The sequence below is a fragment of the Lynx canadensis genome, chromosome C1, assembly GCF_007474595.2.
Source record: "Lynx canadensis isolate LIC74 chromosome C1, mLynCan4.pri.v2, whole genome shotgun sequence".
Lineage (NCBI taxonomy): Eukaryota > Metazoa > Chordata > Mammalia > Carnivora > Felidae > Lynx > Lynx canadensis.
Genome location: NC_044310.1, coordinates 85,438,698 through 85,460,989, shown reverse-complemented (window position 1 = coordinate 85,460,989; position 22,292 = coordinate 85,438,698). Strand labels below are relative to the sequence as shown.

Sequence of the window (22,292 nt, the reverse complement as noted above, 5' to 3'; positions counted from 1 at the left end):
AACCAGTACAAATATTACATTGGCAAAAGGGAGAAACCTCCCAAATGGATATCAGTACTCATTCCGTTTTTAAAGTAAATCCTACAACCAGCAGGAAACCAATTTTAGTCATTTTGTTTCATCTTGACTTTCATTTACAGCAAATTGCTTTAAATCAGAAGGTGGTGTTGCATCCACTTAGGGTAAAAAATATTTGGGGCGCCTGGGTGGCTCAGTCGGTTAAGTGTCCGACTTCGGCTCAGGTCATGATCTCACAATCCGTGAGTTCGAGCCCCGCGTCGGGCTCTGTGCTGACAGCTCAGAGCCTGGAGCCCATTTCAGATTCTGTGTCTCCCTCTCTCTCTGCCCCTCCCCTGTTCATGCTCTGTCTCTCTCTGTCTCAAAAATAAATAAACGTTAAAAAAAAAATTTTTTTTTAATTTTTGATTGATGACACCATGATGCTGTTAGAAAAAAACTGAATTCCAAAAAATGAAACAAAAATTCTGAGAATTAAAAAAGAAAATAGAAAAATCATATCAGAATAGCCTTGTAAATTTTGGGTAGTGGAGAGTCTCTCACTCTTTTGCCTACTTATGTGCCAAGTTCTGTGCCAATTTATCCCTCTCTCCCCCTTAAGATTTCTTAAGAATCAAATATAAATCTGATTGAAATTAATTTTAAGCGATATAAAGCCATTTCTTAAGAGTTTCAAGGGGGGAGATGGTGAGTAAAAGAGATTAGAAATCTTGAAGGACCTTGCGCTGACTTAGGTGATATTCATAGTGAGCAGAGCACACTCTGAACAGTACTGGATTTGAAGATCAGCTCCAATCCAAATCCATCCCACTGGGGAGGGGCTGACGTTCTCTAACCTCAAGCAACCAACCCAAATGTGGGTAATGATGCATATCTTTTGTGTTAATTCAGTTAATCCTCATCTCCAAACTAAGTACCTAACGTGGCTCCTGACAGTAGTAGCTGCTCAGTGAATGGTACATCTCTTCAACTTTCTAGTGGTAGTTGGTGGTTATTACCAAGACCAGGCTTGCTATCCCATCTTCTCATGTTACTATGGCAAACGATTACCTTGACTTGAGCTATATACACCTTCATTTCTCAGGTCAGGGCACCAGTGCTCAGAGCATAGGTAATGATGTGCTCAGACCTAATCTGACTTGTGTTATAATCCTCCCAAATAACACATGAAAATTAAATTCCCTGTGAGTCTGTTTGACATGTATCCTGCTGGCAAAACACCCCTCTTGTTGTGCATGCCTCTCACTTAAAGGACAAAGAAAAGTAGCCACTTCTCATTATAATCATTTGTGAACTTGTCACCCCAGTAAAGAATCTGGACGATATTCACAGATTTTTGCACCTACATTGATCCTGGAGACTTTCTTCTTTAAGTAATCTGAACCATTAGCAGGATCCAAATGTTAGGATCACAAGTCAAGTTCCATCACTTGATTCTGATTAGTAATTTTAGACTTTAAGCTCAGGATGGTTATTAACTGTACAGACACAGGTAATAATTGCTTATTCAATTCTCAAATAGAGAACATAAAGCTAAGGTGTTAGGATATACCAAAGCTTGGCATTCAGTACTTTTCTACACATTCTAGATTCAAAACAAAAGCCTCAGCACACCTGTGAGAATAGGACACGACAAGATAGGGCACCCACTCATGGAGGGAGAGTAGAATTCCAAATGGAATTTAGAGCACAGTCCCAGAGACACCTCACTGCACAGCAGTTTAAGGTGGGACTCCAGAGGGGCACCTGTGTGGCTCAGTCAGTAAGCGGCCAACATCAGCTCAGGTGATCATCTCGTGTTTTGTGGGTTCAAGCCCCGAGTCAGGCTCTGTGCTGACAGCTCTGAGCCTGAAGCCTGCTTCGGATTCTGTGTCTCCCTCTCTCTCTGTCCTCCCCTGCTTGCTCTCTGTCTCTGTCTCTCTCCCAAAAATAAATAAACATTTAAAAAAATTTTTTGAAAAGAGGTGGGACTCCAGAGACTGAAACTGCAGGAGCTGCTTTCAGTAAGCTTCTAAAACTTAGCTTCTCCCTATAGTGATAAAATAGTTAACAACACAAAATGGCAATAAGCCAAAAACAAAACCAAGAGGTAAACATGGCACTTGTATAATGATATTCAAAAGAGAAGATTAAACATCCTATCCACAAATGGAGGCACGAGATAAATTTAAAAGCTTAAAATTGATCTACCTAAATGCACAGGATGGTGAGGAGCGTGGCTGTCTCTGACTTTTTAAGGCACGTAGTTTGTCTCCCTGGGTTATACTATTTTTCATTTCCACGTCTTCATCCTCTTCTAAGTTATTCTGGAAAAAAAATGTATGTACCATAGAAAGGTTACTCTAAGTAATTTTGCTTTATATTGATTTCTTAATAGACTATAGACTCTATATTTCATATAGCTGATCTTAATATAGATTATCTTAAATAGCTTTAAAACACAGTGAGTTCAGCATTATCTATCTATAGAAAGAGATTGATAGATATAGATATATAGATATAGATATAGATACACTAACAAATGTTCAACTATTTATCAATTAAATATATCAGTCAAATTCCAAATCAAAGAAGCACAGGTATGGATGCAGTAGAATTTAAAAGGAGCTCCTTGTTACAATGGACCACAACCAAAGAGAATCTCATGCACACAAAAATCATGTTTCGGAATATAGCTCAGACACAGACTGGCTCAATAGACACATTACAAATAGGTTTCCAGAGATTACTAGGATCCATCACTGCAAATTCTATAATTTATTTACAAAAATGAAAGATAAAACAATTTAGGATATCTATGTGATAACGTGTTAAGATCAATTAACACTAATAAAAGCATTCAAGACCTTTTGAGAAGGAGTTAAAGCCTACTAGATTGGGAAAGTGTGTTTCCTGCTGAAATAAGTCTTACAGTTTAAAATATGTAAGTTCCACGCTAGGTTTTTTCACATGCCAGCTCACATTTAACTCTCACAACTCAAGGCGGGGAGGACACTATTACCCATAAAGATTTAAAAAAGGAGGTACTCAAGGCACGTGGGTGGCCCAGTCAATTAAGTGTCCGACTTCAGCTCAGGTCATGATCTCACGGTCAATGAGTTTGAGCCCTGCATCCAGCTCTGTGCTGACAGCTCAGAGCCTGGAGTCCACTTTGGATTCTGTCTCTCTGTCTCTCTCTCTGCCCCTCCCCCACTCATGCTGTCGCTCTCTCTCTCTCCCAAAAATAAATAAACATTCAAAAAAATTTTTTTCATAGTATTCCCTGATAATTGCTTGTATTTCTGAGGGATTGGTTGTAATAATTCCATTTTCATTCATGAATTTATCTAGTTGGGTCATCTCCCTTTTCTTTTTGAGAAGCCTGGCTAGAGGTTTATCAATTTTGTTTGTTTTTTTAAAAAAACCAACACTTGGTTTCATTGATCGGCTCTACAGTTTTTTTAGATTCTATATTGTTTATTTCTGCTCTGATCTTTATTATTTCTCTTCTTCTGCTAGGTTTGGGGTGTTCTGCCTCTAGTTCCTTTAGGTGTGTTGTTAGATTTTGTATTCGGGATTTTTCTTGTTTCTTGAGAGAGGCCTGGATTGCAATGCATTTTCCTCTCAGCACTGCTTTTGCTGCATCCCAAAGCATTTGGATTGTTGTATTTTCATTTTAATTTGTTTCCATATATTTTTTAATTTCTTCTCTAATTGCGTGGTTGACCCATTCATACTTTAGTAGGGTGTTCTTTAACCTCCAAGCTTTTGGAGATTTTCCAAGACTTTTTCCTGTGGTTGATTTCAAGCTTCATAGCATTGTGGTCTGAAAGTATGCATGGTATGATCTCCATTCTTATATAGTTATGAAGGGCTGTTTTGTGACCCAGTATGTGATCTATCTTGGAGAAGGTTCCATGTGCACTCAAGAAGAAAGTATATTCTGTTGCTTTGGAATGCAGAGTTCTAAATATATATGTGAAGTCCATCTGATCCAATGTTTCATTCAAGGCCCTTGTTTCTTTATTGATCCTGTGTCTAGATGATCTATCCATTGTTGTCAGTGGAGTATTAAAGTCCACATTCTTATGAATAAGGTTGCTTATGTTTGTGATTGTTTTATATATTTGGGGGCTCCTGTATTCAGCACATAGACATTTATAATTGTTAGCTCTTCCTGATGGATAGACCCTGTAATTATTATATAATGCCTTTCTTCATCTCTTATTACAGCCTTTAATTTATAGTCTAGTTTGTCTGATATAAGTATGGCTACTCCAGCTTTCTTTTGACTTCCAGTGGCATGATAGATAGTTATCCATCCCCTCACTTTCAATCTGAAGGTGTCCTCAGGTCTAAAATCAGTCTCTTGTAGACAGCAAATAGATGGGTCTTGTTTTTTTATCCATTCTGATACCCTATGTCTTTTAGTTGGAGCATTTAGTCTAGTTACATTCAGTGTTATTATAGAAAGATATGGGTTTAGAGTCATTGTGATGTCTGTAGGTTTCATGCTTGTCGTGATGTCTCTGGTACTTTGTGGTCCTTGCAACATTTCACTCACAGAATCCCCCTTAGGATCTCTTGAAGGGCTGGTTTAGTGGTGATGAATTCCTTCAGTTTTTGTTTGGGAAGATCTTTATCTCTCCTTCTATTCTAAATGACAGACTTGCTGGATAAAGGATTCTTAGCTGCATATTTTTACTGTTCATCACATTGAAGATTTCCTGCCATTCCTTTCTGGCCTGCCAAGTTTCAGTAGATAGGTCTACACTAGTCTTATCAGTCTCCCTTTATATGTTAGAGCGTGTTTATCCGTAGCTGCTTTCAGAATTTTCTCTTTATCCTTGTATTTTGCCAGTTTCACTGTATGTCATACAGAAGATTGATTCAAGTTATGTCTGACGGGAGTTCTCTGTGCCTCTTGGATTCCAATGCCTTTTTCCTTCCCCAGATCCAGGGAAGTTCTCAGCTATGATTTGTTCAAGTACACCTTCAGCCCCTTTCTCTCTCTCTTCTTCTTCTGGAATTCCTATTATACAGATATTGTTCCGTTTCATTTCATCACTTAGTTCTCTAAGTCTCCCCTCATACTCCTGGATTTTTTTATCTCTCTTTTTCTCAGCTGCCTCTTTTTCCATAATCTTATCTTCTAATTCACCTATTCTCTCCTCTGCCTCTTCACTCCAAGCCGTGGTCGCCTCCATTTTATTTTGCAGCTCATTTATAGCATTTTTTAGCTCCTCATGACTATTGCTTAGTCCCTTGATCGTTGTAGCAATAGATTCTCTGCTGTCGCCTATACTTTTTTCAAGCCCAGCAATTAATTTTATGACTATTACTCTAAATTCTTGTTCCGTTATATTGCTTAAATCATTTTTTGATCAATTCGTCAGCTGTCGCTACTTCCTGGAATTTCTTTTGAGGAGAATTCTTCCATTTCGTCATTTTGGATAGTCCCTGGGGTGGCGCGGAACTGCAGGGCACTTTCCCTGTGCTGTCTGGAGTAACTTGTGTTGGTGGGCGGGGCAGCAGTCAGACCTGATGTCTGTCCCCAGCCCACTGCTGGGGCCACAGTCAGACTGGTGTGTACCTTATATTCCCCTCTCCCAGGGGCAGGACTCACTGTGGAGTGGTGTGGCCCCTGTCTGGGCTACTTGCACACTGCCAGGCTTGTGGTGCTACTCTGATGGGATCTGGCTTATTAGCCGGGGTGGATCCGCAAGGTGCACTGGGGTGGGAGGGGCAGGCTTAGCTAGCTTTGCTGTCAGTGGTCCCTTGCGGGAGGGGTCCTGCAGCACCGCGAGGGAGGCAGAACCATCAGAGGGATGGATCCACAGAAGCACAGCGTTGGGTGTTTGCACGGTACAAGCAAGTTCGGTGACGGGAACAGGTTCTCTTTGGGATTTTGGCTGTGGGATGGGACAGGGAAATGGCGCTGGCCAGCGCCTTTGTTCACCGCCGAGCTGAGCTCTGTCTTCCAGGGCTCAACACCTCTCCCTCCCAGTGTCCTCTCACCCTCCCGCTCTCCGAGCAGAGCTGTTGACTTTTAACACTCCAGATGTTAAGTCCCGCTGGCTGTCAGAACTCCCGCAGTCGGCCCCTCCACTTTTGCAAGCCAGACTCGGGGATTCCGCCTTGCCAGGCGGGCTACCCCTCCACTGCCCCAGCTCCCTCCCACCAGTCTGTGTAGCGCACACTGTCTTTCCACCCTTCCTACCCTCTTCCGTGGGCCTCTTGTCTACCCTTGGCTCTGGAGAGTCTGTTCTGCTAGTCTTCTGGCGGTTTTCTGGGTTATTTAGGCAGATGTGGGTGGAATCTAAGCGATCAGCAGGACGCAGCAAGCCCAGCGTCCTCGTACCCCGCCATCTTCTCTACTCGCAATGTTGGTTTTTTTGAAAAGAATTAGTTTTTTGAAAAAACAAACAAAATTGATAAATCTCTACCCAGGCTTCTCAAAAAGAAAAGAGAGATGACCCAAATAGATAAAATCATGAATCAAAATGGAATTATTACAACCAATCCCTCAGAAATACAAGCAATTATCAGGGAATACTATGAAAAATTAAATGCCAACAAACTGGACAACCCGGAAGAAATGGACAAATTCCTAAGCACCCACACGCTTCCAAAACTCAAACAGGAAGAAATAGAAAACTTGAACAGACCCATAACCAGCGAAGAAATTGAATCAGTTATCAAAAATCTCCCAACAAATAAGAGTAGAGGACCAGATGGCTTCCCAGGGGAATTCTACCAGACATTTAAAGCAGAGATAATACCTATCCTTCTCAATCTGTTCCAAAAAATAGAAAGGGAAGGAAAACTTCCAGACTCATTCTATGAAGCCAGCGTTACTTTGATTCCTAAACCAGACAGAGACCCAGCAAAAAAAGAGAAATACAGAACTACAATATCCTTGATGAATATGGATGCAAACATTCTCAGTAAGATACTAGCAAATCGAATTCAACAGCATGTAAAAAGAACTATTCACCATGATCAAGTGGGATTCATTCCTGGGATGCAGGGCTGATTCAACATTCGCAAATCAACCAATGTGATACATCACATTAATAAAAAAAAAGATAACCATATGATCCTGTCAATCGATGCAGAAAAAGCAATTTCTGACAAAATTCAGCATCACTTCTTTTTTTCTTTAATTTTTTTTCAACGTTTTTATTTATTTTTGGGACAGAGAGAGACAGAGCATGAATGGGGGAGGGGCAGAGAGAGAGGGAGACACAGAATCGGAAACAGGCTCCAGGCTCCGAGCCATCAGCCCAGAGCCTGACGCGGGGCTCGAACTCACGGACCGCGAGATCATGACCTGGCTGAAGTCGGACACTTAACCGACTGCGCCACCCAGGCACCCCCAGCATCACTTCTTAATAAAAACCCTCGAGAAAGTCGGGATAGAAGGAACATACTTAAACATCATAAAAGCCATTTATGAAAAGCCCACAGCTAATATCATCCTCAATGGGGAAAAACTGAGAGCTTTCCCCCTGAGATCAGAACACGACAGGGATGTCCACTCTCACCTCTGTTGTTTAACATAGTGCTGGAAGTTCTAGTATCAGCAATCAGACAACAAAAGGAAATCAAAGGCATCAAAATTGGCAAAGATGAAGTCAAGTTTTCACTTTTTGCAGATGACATGATATCAACATGGAAAACCCAATAGACTCCATCAAAAGTCTGCTAGAACTGATACGTGAATAGAGCAAAGTCACAGGATACAAAATCAATGTACAGAAATCAGTTGCATTCTTATACGCTAATAATGAAGCAACAAAAAGACAAATAAAGAAACTGATCCTATTCACAATTGCACCAAGAAGCATAAAATACCTAGGAATAAATCTAACCAAACATGTAAAAGATCTGTATGCGGAAAACTATAGAAAGCTTACGAAGGAAATTGAAGAAGATATAAAGAAGTGGAAAAACATTCCGTGCTCATGGGTTGGAAGAATAAATATTGTTAAAATGTCAATACTACCCAAAGCAATCTACACATTCAATGCAATCCCAATCAAAATTGCACTGGCATTCTTCTCGAAGCTAGAATAAGCAATCCTAAAATTTGTATGGAACCACAAAAGACCCCAAAGAGCCAAAGTAATATTGAAGAAGAAGACCAAAGCAGGAGGCATCACAATCCCAGACTTTAGCCTCTATTACAAAGCTGTAATCATCAACACAGCATGACATTGACGCAAAAACAGACATGTAGACCAATGGAATAGAATAGACTCCAGAATTGGACCCACATAAGTATGGCCAACTAATCTTTGACAAAGCAGGAAAAAATATCCAGTGGAAAAAAGACAGTCTCTTTAACAAATGGTGCTGGGAGACCTGGACAGCAATATGCAGAAGGATGAAACTAGACCACCATTCACAAAAATAAACTCAAAATGGATAAATGACCTGAATGTGAGACAGGAAACCATCAAAACCCTAGAGGACAAAGCAGGAAAAAACCTCTCTGACCTCAGCCACAGCAATTTCTTACTTGACACATCTCCAAAGGCAAGGGAATTAAAAGCAAAAATGAACTATTGGGACCTCATGAAGATAAAAAGCTTCTGCACTGCAAAGGAAACAAACAATAAAACTAAAAGGCAATCAATGGAATGGGAAAAGATATTTGCAAATGTCATATCAGACAAAGGGCTAGTATCCAAAATCTATAAAGAGCTCACCAAACTCCATATTCGAAAAACAAATAATCCAGTGAAGAAATGGGCAGAACACATGAATAGACACTTCTCTAAAGAAGACATCTAGATGACCAACAGGCACATGAAAAGATGCTCAACGTCGCTCCTCATCAGGGAAATACAAATCAAAACCACACTCAGATACCACCTCACGCCAGTCAGAGTGGCCAAAATGAACAAATCAGGAGACTATAGATGCTGGAGAGGATGTGGAGAAACGGGAACCCTCTTGCACTGTTGGTGGGAATGCAAACAGGTGCAGCCGCTCTGGAAAACAGTGTGGAGGTTCCTCAGAAAATTAAAAATAGACCTACCCTATGACCCAGCAATAGCACTACTAGGAATTTCTCCAAGGGATACAGGAGTGCTGATGCATAGGGGCACTTGTACCCCAATGTTTGTAGCAGCACTTTCAACAATAGCCAAATTATGAAAAGAGCCTAATGTCCATCAACTGATGAATGGATAAAGAAATTGTGGTCTATATACACAATGGAATACTACGTGGCAATGAGAAAGAATGAAATATGGCCTTTTGTAGCAACGTGGATGGAACTGGAGAGTGTGATGCTAAGTGAAATAAGCCATACAGAGAAAGACAGATACCATATGTTTTCACTCTTATGTGGATCCTGAGAAACTTACCAGAAGACCATGGGGTGGGGAAGGAAAAAAAAAAAAAGAGATTAGAGAGGGAGGGAGCCAAAGCATAAGAGACTCTTAAAAACTGAGAACAAACTGAGGGTTGATGGGCGGGGGGAGGGAGGGGAGGGTGGGTGATGGGTATTGAGGAGGGCACCTTTTGGGATGAGCACTGAGTGTTATATGGAAACCAATTTGACAATAAATTTCATATTTAAAAAAATTTTTTTTTAAGGAGGTGCTCATAGAAGTTAAGAATATTGCCCAAGCTCCCCTAAGCTCTTCATGACAGCCATGAGTTTTAAATCAGATTTCTTAACCCCAGATACAATGTTCTTTCTAAAATATATGCCACAGCACACTAACATTGCACCAGTAGAGATTTTATTTTGCCCATTTCCTCCCCTGACTAATTCATATGAATTTGGTAGGATTCCTTGCACCCATAAAAGTCCCCCCCAACTCTTTAGAGCTAGAACTCTTATTTGGTGAAGGGTATACAAAAATATACTTCCCTCAGTCAAATCCTAGTCATTTCTGATAGCCATTCCGGGATCAAAATACTTCTTTGCTCCCTGTCACCTAAGGTGGGTTGCATGAATACCTCTGGGGTCAGTAGGCATGTCCTGGGTAAAAAGACCACACCTTACTACTATAGCTCTGAGTGTAAAAAAGAAAAATAGACATACAAAGCACACAGCCAGTGGGAAAGAAGAAATGAAGATAAAAGCTTTCTAGAGGGGGTGATCCCTTAACTGGGTCTTAAAGAAGCAGTACAGGTGAAGCCGGCCAAATCACACTTTGTCATCCTGGCAAAGAACAACAGTTCACCAGTCACAGGATCCTGGAACCTTAAAGTCAGAGGATTCTCTTTAAGTCATAAGTTGCCCATAGATAAAAGTCTCCAGAATCCGTAATTGTTCATCTCTGTCCATACAACCCCAGTGGGGAAGAATCCATTACCACCCAAGGAAGGCTGCAGGAAGGGAAATAAGGCAGGCCCGAAGGCTAGGCTTGCCCGCTGGATGGTACACAACACAATCAACATGGGTGTTGTTACCAGTTACTTGTACCTGATAGAAGGACCAGCACATAGCCAAAGTCTCTAGAATACGAAGTGGGGTCAAGAAGTAGATAAGCCTTCAGGGCACCTGTGTGGCTCAGTCGGTTAAGCATCTGACTTTTGCTCAGGTCATGATCTCGTGGTTCGTGAGTTCCAGCCCTGCGTCGGCCTTTGTGCTGACAGCTCAAAGCCTGGAGCCTGTTTTGGATCCTGTCTCCCTCTCTCTCTGCCCCTCCCCCACATGTACTCTGGGTGTCTCTCTCTCTGAAAAATAAAGATTAAAAAAAATTTTTTTAGTAATAAAAAAATATATATAAGCCTTCATGGGATAGACTTCTTGAAGGACCTGACAGGATCTTCACCCTCATCAGTCAGATTCACTGTCTAATGTGTGCCTTTGTGGGAAAGCCAAGAAAGTCTGTTTGTCTTTCCAACTAGGGGAATCTTTGTGTTCCCAACTTTGAAATTCCTTCAAAATTCTAAGGAAAAGTGATCCTCAACCTAAAATTCCAAAATTCAACCTATCAGTCAAATGTAAAGGTAGAACAAAGATACAAAAATTTACCTCCCACACACTCTTCCTGAGCAAATTATTACAGAAGGTATCAGGGAAAAGGAAAGAAGATAACAGGAAATCCAGGAAAATTAGGAATCTAACCGAAGAGTGTGAAAAGAAGGCCTCAGGTCAGAACAGTGTAGTGGGTCTAGAGAACAACCAGTCGAGGGTGGAAAGGAGTAGTGTCTTCAGGAAAAGAATGAATTTGGCAAAAAAAAAAAAAAAAAAATTTGCTGTGTTAAGATTTTGAAAAAATTCTAAACTGCTTGGCAGAATTTGTGGGGGCCAGGGTCAGGGCGGCAGTAGGAAGGGGGGGAATAGCATTATCTCTTCCCAAGTACACAGAAAACTATGCAAATAAAAAAGTAATTAACTCACACCTGAACTCATGTGACACTGTGTCAATAATACTTTAATAAAAATAAATAGATAAATATAAAACACTAAAGAAGTAGATAACTAACTCTGCAAAAAACAAAGAGAGGGTCAACAAAGAAAAGAGAGTAGACTACCAAGCTCAAGAGTGAACAATCCTTACACGGTAATAACATACATATTATTGGGTTTCACAAAAAATTATGATATATAGCCATATTAGGAAAAGCACAGGGAGCAGGTGTTAATATCTGGCTGGGAGAGCTAAATCCTATCTACCACAACCAGGAGGCAATTGAAAAATGTCCAAAATCAATAAATTGTTTAATATAGCATTAGAAGGGAAACATTTATGTTTAGAAATATGGTAGTGAAAATGTGGACATAATTTGCTTAGAGGTTTCCCCTTTTGGGAGTTGGTCTAGGGGTACAGAAAGGTGGGATAGGGTACTGATCTTTTTTATCAGAATTCAGTACTTTTTGATATTTCTAAAAGTGTAGTCACATATTACTTGAAAAAATGAATACTAATTTAAAAAGATACACAGTTTAAAAATTAACACCATTGTACATTACAGTTATGTTACATGTGTTTTCTCCCCACTTTATTATGTATCTTAAAAGTGAAATATTTTTTTAATTATAATACATTTCAAATGTAGAAAACAATAAAAAAAACTGCAACAGACAGCTAACCACCCAGATTCAATATATTTTCACTTAAGCTCCTACTTTTAAGGGGTTTAAAATACCCTAAATACTTTCCCAAGAAAAAGAAAATATTACATATAAAGACCCTATGATACTTGTTTGTCATAAGTAATAACAAAATACAGATAAAAGTGAAAAATTATTAAAACCACCTACATATTTACCATCAAAAGCAAAACACATTAGTACTCTGGCATATAGTCTTCCAGACTTTTCCCTGTGTTATTCATACCATCCCCCACCATACTTCTTTCTGACAAAAAGAGGTTGAGTTACATACATGCTGCTCTGTAATTTACTTTTTCACTTAAAAAAATACATTGTTGGAAGTATTTCAGGGTACATTTAAAAAACAAAAGACAAAAAAACCTCTACATGATTATTCTTTATGGCTACATAAAATCCCATGGTCTACATATACCAAATTTTATTTATTTTACCCTTAGTCAGGTTTTTTTCTGTCTTTTGTCACTATGAACAGCTCCAACAAATATCCTCCTCTATGCATACGGCTTTTAATAGGCACTGTCCTATTGGGGCGCCTGGGTGGCGCAGTCGGTTAAGCGTCCGACATCGGCCAGGTCACGATCTCGCGGTCCGTGAGTTCGAGCCCCGCGTCGGGCTCTGGGCTGATGGCTCGGAGCCTGGAGCCTGTTTCCGATTCTGTGTCTCCCTCTCTCTCTGCCCCTCCCCCGTTCATGCTCTGTCTCTCTCTGTCCCAAAAATAAATAAAAAACGTTGAAAAAAAATAAATAAATAAACACTGTCCTATTATTGTCTTCAGATAGATTCACAGAAGTGCAATTGCTAAAGACATCTTAAGGTCTTCTGACACGTATTATCAAATTGCCCTCCACTTTAAACCCCAACTGGCAATCTTTAAGGTCTTCTTATTTCTGAAATCCTTGCTAATACTGCATACATTCTTTAATCTCACTCAACTTGAGAGGCATACATAGCATCTCGTCATTTAAATTTGTATTTCTTTCATTTTCTAGGGAAGCAGAACATTATTTACGCTTACCAGCCATGACAATTCCCATTTTGTTTTATTTGTGTACATGGTATTTTCACATTGATTTTTAAGAGCTCTTTACATTTAAAAAAGAAGCCTAATTTGAATATGTTGCAAACATTTCCTCCTAGTTGATTACTACGAGAAGAATGAACTGGGTAAGGTGAAGACGTGGGACAGGGAGGAGGGGGACCCAGTTAAGTGGCTCATACACTGGTCTGGTGAGAGGAGACAGACCGGATTTTAGGGTACGAGAAAACCCATTTTCTTAACGTTTATTTATTTCTGAGAGAGAGACAGAGCGTAAGCAGGGGAGGGGCAGAGAGAGGGAGACACAGAATCTGAAGCAGGCTCCAGGCTCTGAGCTGTCAGCACACAGCCCCACACAGGGTGCGAACTCACAAAACGCAAGATCATGACCTGAGCCAAAGTCGGATGTTTAACTCACTGATCTGCCCAGGAGCCCCATGGTATGAGAAAACTCTTAAGTCAGGACCTGGGGAGAGGAGAGGGAGATCTCCCCAGGACCTGGGGAGAGACAGGAGAAAGATCCAGACATGCAATACAGGTCTGAATAAATCTGCTCAAACACAAATCACATATTTTTTGTCTCAATGCATCACCCTTTATTTTATTTCTGTGGCTATTGTATGAAGCTTCAGCTCAAAGGTATAGAACATATAAGCCATAAAACCCTCAGTAAGAGATTAACAGCCTTCAAACTCTCAACAAAACATTAAAACAATGTTATTCAAACTACATTTAAATTATGAAATTAAGAAACCAGAAAAAGCTGTAAGAAAGAGGATTCTGGCCTTCCAGAATCCTGAATGTAACACACAGACATGAATACAACTAAGCTCTGTATTTATCAGGGCACCTAGAACACAAACACCTATGGGGCGCCTGGGTGGCGCAGTCGGTTAAGCGTCCGACTTCAGCCAGGTCACGTTCTCGCGGTCCGTGAGTTCGAGCCCCGCGTCAGGCTCTGGGCTGATGGCTCAGAGCCCGGAGCCTGTTTCCGATTCTGTGTCTCTCTCTCTCTCTCTCTCTCTCTGCCCCTCCCCCGTTCATGCTCTGTCTCTCTCTGTCCCAAAAAATAAATAAACGTTGAAAAAAAGAACACAAACACCTGTGAGGGGGAGACGAAAACACAGTTCCTCTCTCGTGAGGCATGAATCAGTTCCAAGAATTGTGGACCTGGGGCAGTTCGAAGACTCTTCTCAACTGGCGCTGGTAGGTCTCATTCTTTCTACCAAATTCATTCCTTATAATAGCTAATAATAGCTAACAACAGTCACAACTGATGAATGCAGGGAACCTACCCCAGGCCTCCCTTGTGTTCTTAGGCACCAGCCCCTCTCCCCACAGAGTTCCAGTGCAGACCCTCTCTGGCCTGAGCTGCTTAGATTCCCTAGAATTTGCTAAAAAGAAACAAAGTCACGTGGTTGCTGGTGAACAAAGGAAGGGAGCCTCATCCAGGGAAGACCCTCATATCTTTGCTCGCCATGGAGAGTGGTGTTTGGTCAAACTACCCATTGTCCTCTGGTGAGTCTGAGCACCAGCTCTTTCTTTTGGATACCAGCTCGCTCTACATAAAGGCAGGAAAGTGAGAGCCAACTACGATACCTAAAGAAAGACCATTTTAAAAGATGTACTTATTTACAGAGGATGGTCTAGCAAAAGAGCAAATAATAGTGCAAAGTACAAAGATTTATTTTATTTCATCAGTTGTTCTCTATATACACACGAGATGAGAACCAAAATAAAATGTGTTCATAGATTTCCATTGGATAAAGTAATTACTGACCAACGCATTAATAAAATGGTGACAGAGTAAGCCACCGGTGTGTGCCATTAAGAGAAAAAAATCTATTAGATAAAATATAGCACACTAGGGAAAAAAAGAAGAATATAAAAAATGATATAAAGGGAGAGTTTGAAATATAAATGAGTAAAAATAGAGGTGAAAGGATTGGAAGAGAAAGATGATAATGGATTTTTAGCAGGTTTAAGTGATTTGGCTAGGAAAGGTGGCTGGGTCATCTACAAAATTCTTTCAGCTCTCAGATGTTGAACCTGTGAGATGTAGAAGCTAGAGAAAGACAAAGATGCCATCATCAAATTAAGTTGCTTCTGATCAATAGAAAGTTTGGATTTATCAGAGCCCCCAAATCTGTCTTCTCTCCTTCCTTGCTGTCACTGGTTGAGATCTTTACCACCCGGGACCCCACGCCCCCATCACCTGAGCCTCTCATGCCCGGCCACACACCGACTCCAGCACCCCTTCCACTCCACAGCCAGAGCAGTCTCCCCAACCCGTGGCTCTGTGTACTGGCACTGTCTTGTCCAATAGCCTCTGCTGGATCCCAGTGGCATTCAGATTGGAACCAGAATGCCTTAGGGGTCCTAAGAGTGGAAAGAACAGGGTACCTGGGTGGCTCAGTCGGTTAAGTGTTGACTTCGGCTCAGGTCATGATCTTGTGATTTTTGAGTTCGAGCGCCGTGTGGGGCTCTGTGCTGACAGCTAAGAGCCTGGAGCCTGCTTGGGATTCTGGGTCTCCCTCTCATTCTACCCCTCCCCCACTCACACTCTGCCTCTCTCTCTCAAAAATAAACAAACATTTAAAAACTATTAAAAAAAAAAAGCAAACGACTTCGGCTCACGTCCATCTCACAATTTGTGAGTTTGAACCCCACATCGGGCTCTCTGCTGTCAGCACAGAACCTGCTTCAGATCCTGTTCCCCCATCTCTCTGCCCTTCCCTGCTTGTGTGTGCCCCCTCTCTCTCTCTCTCTCAAATAAATAAACATTAAAAATAAGAGTGGACAGAACAGTGCTTGAAAGTAGGGCCTTAAAGATTTAATTTTTGACTTCATGGATTTTTTCTAAGATGCACCCTGAACATGAGCATTTGATGTAAAAGAGCAAAGGACTTTATAAATTACAGTATCTTGATGTCATTAAAACACTACATTCTCAGGGTGCCTGGATGGCTCAGTTGGTGGAGTGTTCAACTCTTGATTTCAGGTTGTGGGTTCCAGCCCCACACTTGGGTGTAGAGATTGCTTAAAAATCAAATCTTTAAAAATTAATTAATTAATTAAATAAAACACTACATTCTTATTTACCTGATTGTCAATTTATGTGAACTTGTCTGAACATTAGCAGCACTTATACCTAATTAATGTCTCGAAGTCAAGAGCATCTGTTTGGTGTGCTAATATTGGATTATCACCCTGGAGTAGGAAAAGTTAACAACAATCACAGTTCCAGGAGAAATGTATTAGGACAGGCTGGCTAAGGTTATGTTCAAAGTTACTGATGTATGGGTGCCTGGTGGCTCAGTCGGTTAAGTGTCTGACTCTGGACTTCAGCTCAGGTCAGGATCTCATGGTTCATGAGTTCAAGTCCCATGTCAGGCTCTGTGCTGACAGCTCAGAGCCTTCTTAGGATTCTCTCTGTCCCTCTCCTGCTCACTTGCTCTGTCTCTCTCTCAAAAAATAAACTAAATAAAATTTTTTTATTTAAAAAAAATTACTGATGCAATATACTAAAGCCACATGTAGGACGTCATGGGGAGGCAGCATGATACAGAGAAAGGCCTCACGGTGCGTGGCTGAGTACAGACTCTGAGGCCAGAGCACTTCTGTTTCAATAACAGCTCCACAGGGCACCTGGGTGGCTCAGCTGGTTAAGCATTGGACTTGGGCTCAGGTCATGATCTCGAGGTCCATGGTTCAAAGCCCTGCGTCGGGCTCTGTGCTGGCAGCTCAGAGCCTGGAACCTGCTTTGGATTCTGTTCTGCCCCTCCCTCACCCATGCTCTGTCTCTGCCTCTCTCTCTCAAAAATAAATAAACATTAACTATATATATATATATATATATGTATATATATATATAATTTACTATCTCTATTTTCAATCTGATATTGCTTTTAAAAAGGAAAAACAAAAAGCAACCTCTAGAAGAATACTCCCTTTTTGCACTTCCTTTACACACAAACTGAAAAATCCAGAATTTTCATGGACTTCTATCCTGAACATTGGTAAGGAGCTTGAAACACGTAAAAATCCTTGCAACATTCTCAACTTATTTTCCCACTTGGAATTCATGAGAATGACGAAGATATCATTAACTCTCTTACATTCGCTTTCGAGGAAACTAACTCCCCCTATTCCTGTAATGTTTTGGAGCCGGCACTAGGTAAGCATAGAGAGAAAAGGGCTTAATATTCATACAGGGCATCACCTAACTATAACATGGCCCCAAACCTGCATATATGTCACTGTCTGAGATCTTAAGTGCACCATCATTCAGTGGTATTTCTGAATTCTTTCATTTCCGCACTCTAATTTCAAAAATAATAACACTTCTGAATGGCTAGAGTTAAAGTAATAAATTGGGGGTTCTGGGAATAAGGAAGAGGAAGAGAAACTGCCCAATACCTGAACACATGCTCATATTTAAAACTGACTTATTTTAGTAAGTCAGAGAAGGACAGACATCATATGTTTTCACTCATATGTGGATCTTGAGAAACTTAACAGAAGACTACAGGGGAAGGGAAAGGGAAAAAATAATTTCAAACGAGAGGGAGGAAAACCATGAGAGACTATAAAACACAGAGAACAAACTGAGGGTGGATGGGAGGGTGGGGGAGAGGGGAAAATGGGTGCTGGGCACTGAGGAGGGCACTTGTTGGGATGAGCACTGGGTGTTATATGTAAGCGATGAACCATGGGAATCTACCCCAAAAACCAAGAGCACACTTTACACACTGTAGGTTAGCCAATCTGACAATAAATTCTATTTAAATAAATAAATAAATAAATAAATAAATAAATAAATAAAACTGACATTTTAAATTTCAATCATATTTCATTTTTCATCTTCTAGTGAGAAATAAATGTTAATTATTCTTAAATTCGACTAAAAGAGATCTAAAAAAGTATGAGAACAAAATGTTGTAACTACCAGATGTTAGTTTAATACAGATTATGATATAGGAAACATTATATTCCCATAAGATAAATATGTTTCTCAGATAGATGGATAAATTGTATGTGCCTCTTTTCAGAGGTCATAACTCAAAGTCCTGTTTACTTGAACAAACCCTAAGAAGGAAATGCTGACCAGAGCAAGAAAAGTATTCTTGCTTAGCTATATTATCACATTAAAATGTCAGTTCAGATCCTTTTTGTTTGCTTTGAATAGGCCAGACTACTACAAAGAGACAAGAAAAAGTTAACAAAGGCTGTGAACATCAACATGACCTTGCTGAGATTTACATTTTGTCAGGACAGATGACTCACACCAGTAAACTTGGCCGCTTCATCAGTGGCTGTCCTGGAGTAGAGACCATGGGGCTGAAAAATTGGTTCTTCTGGCAGTCCCCATCCTGTGTCCTTGAAGAAAGCCCACTCTCCCTAGCATAAGCACTCCGGTTATCTTTTTCTTGGTGAAAGAAACCTGTTTGGCATGCCACTTGTTGACCTAAGAGAGTTATGATGTGTTCCTTCCATTTGGGGTTCCCTGAGGGCCAAGCCGGAACCACAGACTTTTGTTCAAGGCCCTTGTCCGGGTCAAACATCCAAATAGAATGTAAATCCACACTTGTGGCTTAAATATTTTCAACAGCTTTTTTTGTTCCTTTAGGGACATAAAAATATGAATACAAACCAAGCGCTTAGCTTACCTCAGGCATATTGTGGTAGAAAAAGCTAAACCAGGAGGTAGACTCCTAGTCTCAAGGTAGTCCTACTATTAATGCTGTGACCTTCAGCAAGGAACAGAGTTGGTGGGGCCCTGGTTTCTGATCCGCACCAGAGGGGAAGTGGAACAAATGATTTCAAGGTTGCTTCTAGCTCCAAAAATGCCCATGATCCTACCTGTTGTAAGTCACTTCCATTTTTAGGTAGCAGGGTGTAACAGAAAAAACAGATTCAGAATCAGATAGATGTGGAATGGAATCACAGAGGTTAGAACTTCAGTGACATTCAATTTCCTTACTATAAAATAGAGGGGTGCTTGGGTGGCTCAGTCAGTTAAGTGTCCAACTCGATTTCAGCTCAGGTCAGGATCCCAGGATCGTGGGATTGAGCCCCACATCCGGCTCCACATGGAGTCTGCTTGGGATTCTCTCTCTCTTTCCCTCTGCCCCTCACCCCACTGTCTCTCCTCTCTCTCTCTTTCTCTATCTCTCCCTCTCAAATAAATTTTAAAACCCCCTTTTTAATGGAGATCATACTGCCTAATTCATCAGTTAGTTATAAAGATTAAATGAGACCATGGATATTACCAGTTTAAAGTGGTTTGCTTATAATATAGAGCCTCCATTAAAAAAAAAAAATTGCCCCTAATTATGTTTTCAACTCTGGACTTTAGAAACCAACATGCATTTGAACCTTTCACAAAACCACTTGTGGTATATATTATTTTTTCAATTGTCACATTAATTTTTTCCTCTTTATATCCATTTCCATCTTCAAATAGAACCTTTGTTTTTCTATTTCCTTTTTGTAAATACTCTCCAAACCAGAGTACCCTCCTTTACAATTGTGTTCCTTAAGTTACAGCTTTTTTACTTTTAAGGATAACTGCTTTCTTTGCTCTGATTCTTGTTTTATCAGTGGATAACTACACCAAAAATATTGGCACTCTCAGCATCTCAGAAAGGAGATATTCCTATGTTATATGTGTTCAGCTAGGAAACAAAGAAATGCAGAACATTAGTCTTAAGGAGACATGAAAATCTTCCAGAGGAAAACTCACCTCTCCAAATCTTTCCACGTTTTGTGTTTTAGATAAGTTTCCACCAATAGACATATCATCCAAGCTAGAAAGAATTTTGTTAATATTCCCTTCATTGGATGGTCTATTTTTCAGTTTGGATCGGAAAATGTCTCCTTGGACCCATAACGATGCTTGTTTTCTGTAAAAAAGAGAGAAAACAAAATAATCTGTAAAATACATTACTATCATCTCCTTGAAAGTATATCTTCTAAATAAAAAGATTAGCAGATATGCCTTTACAAGTCAGACTAGAAAGATTATGAAATCTTAGAATTTTTTTAAAAAGTCATTTTCTGTATGTCAGAATAAATAATAAAGTTCTATATGAAACACAAATAACCTATCTTCCAATATATATCTATAATATAACCATATATGAGTTGACTATTAAGGTTCTCAGATGTTTATAATACATTTCACAGCAGTAAAGACTATGAGCCCATTTGCCTTTTAAATATGAATCTAGGGTCGCCTGGGTGGCTGAGTCAGTTGAGCATCCGACTTCAGTTCAGGTCATGATCTCGTGGTTTTTGAGTTCGAGCCCCACATTGGGCTCTGTGCTGACAGCTCAGAGCCTGAAGCCTATTTCAGATTCTGTGTCCCCCTCTCTCTCCGCCCACCCCTGCTTGTGCTCTGTCTCTCAAAAATGAATAATCACACAAAAAATTTTTTTAAATATGAATCTAATATCTGTAAGGTATTTCTCAAATAGCAATTTGATATGTCTATAAAAACAGCTGGAGTGAAGTGGACTCAAAGGTGTATGTGAAGAAACTTGAGTTAAACAGGGATATTGCCTAAAAGAGTACTAAATACCTAATTGTGTGTGGCTCCATGAAAGGCCCTGGAAGAACTTCAGAAAGAACTTCAGAAACCTACTCGTCCCACATAAAAGTAAGGTATGTAGCCTCAATTAGCTTATCCTTTAAGAAAAAGAAAATGTGGGGGCGCCTGAGTGGCTCAGTCAGTTAAGCATCCAATTATTGGTTTCGGCTCAAGTCACGATCCTGCAGTTGAAGGATTCAGGCCCCATGTCAGGAGGGACCCCGACACTGTCAGCACGGAGCCGGCTTGGGATTCTCCATCTCTCTGGCCTCTCCCCCCCACTCACGTGCTCTCGGTTTCTCAAAAATAAATAAACATGAAGAAAAAAAGAAAAAGAAAATATGCTTCATCTGTAAGTTTTCTTTTATTCAATAAGGCACAAGTATAACTGCTTTTAAGATTACAAGAAAAGGACTTCAAATATGTATAAAAAAGGATACTCTCGGTTTTAAATTTTATTATTAGAGTCAACTTCATGCATTTATTTTAAGATAAGTTACCCCATCGGATGCTACCCCATTCTATTCTGTCATATTGTACAGAATAGAATTAAGCTAAAATTATGGTTCATCATAATGAGTATTAACATCCAGTGAAATAACAGCATTATCAAGGAGATGCTACCAATAAGAACATAGATTTATTTTTTGAGGCAACAGAAAGGCCAAGGAGTACTTTCTCTCAAAGATGCCACATAAAATTCAGGTTAAAACATGAGAAGAAAAACAATGACAAAAAGTCCCCCCTGAATTATGTAATCTCATTGCGCCCTCAAGAAAGGAATCCACCTTTCCTTTTTAAAAGAGTTGACTTTCAAATCAGAACTTTTGCTTATGGTTAAATACTGTTTAAGTCTTGAATAAAATATAAACTTCTAAATTGCAGCAAAATTTTACATGTGCAATACTTCCAACCGAGCATATACACGTCCAAGTATCACCCTATAGAGATACATGCCTGTATACAAGATGAGAAAATGATTACTGCAGCATTATTTGTAATAAAAAAGAAAACTGGAGATACCTAATGGACAACTGGCTTATTAAATCATAGTAAATCCATTCCGTGAAATATTATACAGCCAGTAGAAATCCTGGGATGGACCTACATGTGGTGATAGAGAAGAGCAGCTATGAAATAAAGCATTAGTAAATGAAAATATAAGTGACAGAGTGTGGAAAGTGTGATCCCATTTTTTTTGTATTAAAAAAAAGTTATAATTTAACCCAAACTTCAGTTATCTGGAAGAATATATAGGAAAACACTGACTGGTTACTCCCAAGAATGAAAGGAAACTTTCACTTTTTATTGAATGTCTATACTGTTTGACTTTTTTTTTTTTTAATGTTTATTCATTTATGAGGGTGGGAGAGGGGCAGAGAGAGAGGGAGACAGAGGATCTGAAGCGGGCACTGCACTGACAGTAGAGAGCCTGATGCGGGGCTCAAACTCACCAACCATGAGATCATGACCTGAACTGAAGTTAGGAGCTTAAATGACTGAGCCACCCGGGCACCCACTGTTTGACTTTTTTAAAACAATGTGCCTCAGGTGCTTTTGAAAATAAAACATTAAGTGAT

At 40.0% G+C, this 22,292-nt stretch overlaps 1 protein-coding gene across 13 annotated transcripts in view; it reads right to left on the bottom strand.

The window, feature by feature from the left end:
- CDC14A (cell division cycle 14A) overlaps positions 1–22,292 on the bottom strand; it is a 206,701-nt gene that overhangs the window by 44,879 nt on the left and 139,530 nt on the right. For all 13 annotated transcript variants that reach the window (XR_003971058.1, XM_030326596.1, XM_030326595.1 and 10 more), the window contains exons 11-12: positions 19,867–20,026; positions 2,209–2,324 (exon numbers count right to left, since the gene is read on the bottom strand). Coding sequence is in view for 12 of the 13 variants with exons in the window: in XM_030326596.1 (XP_030182456.1) it covers positions 2,209–2,324; positions 19,867–20,026 (276 nt within the window). In the remaining variant the exon portion in view is untranslated. The remainder of the gene's footprint in view (positions 1–2,208; positions 2,325–19,866; positions 20,027–22,292) is intronic.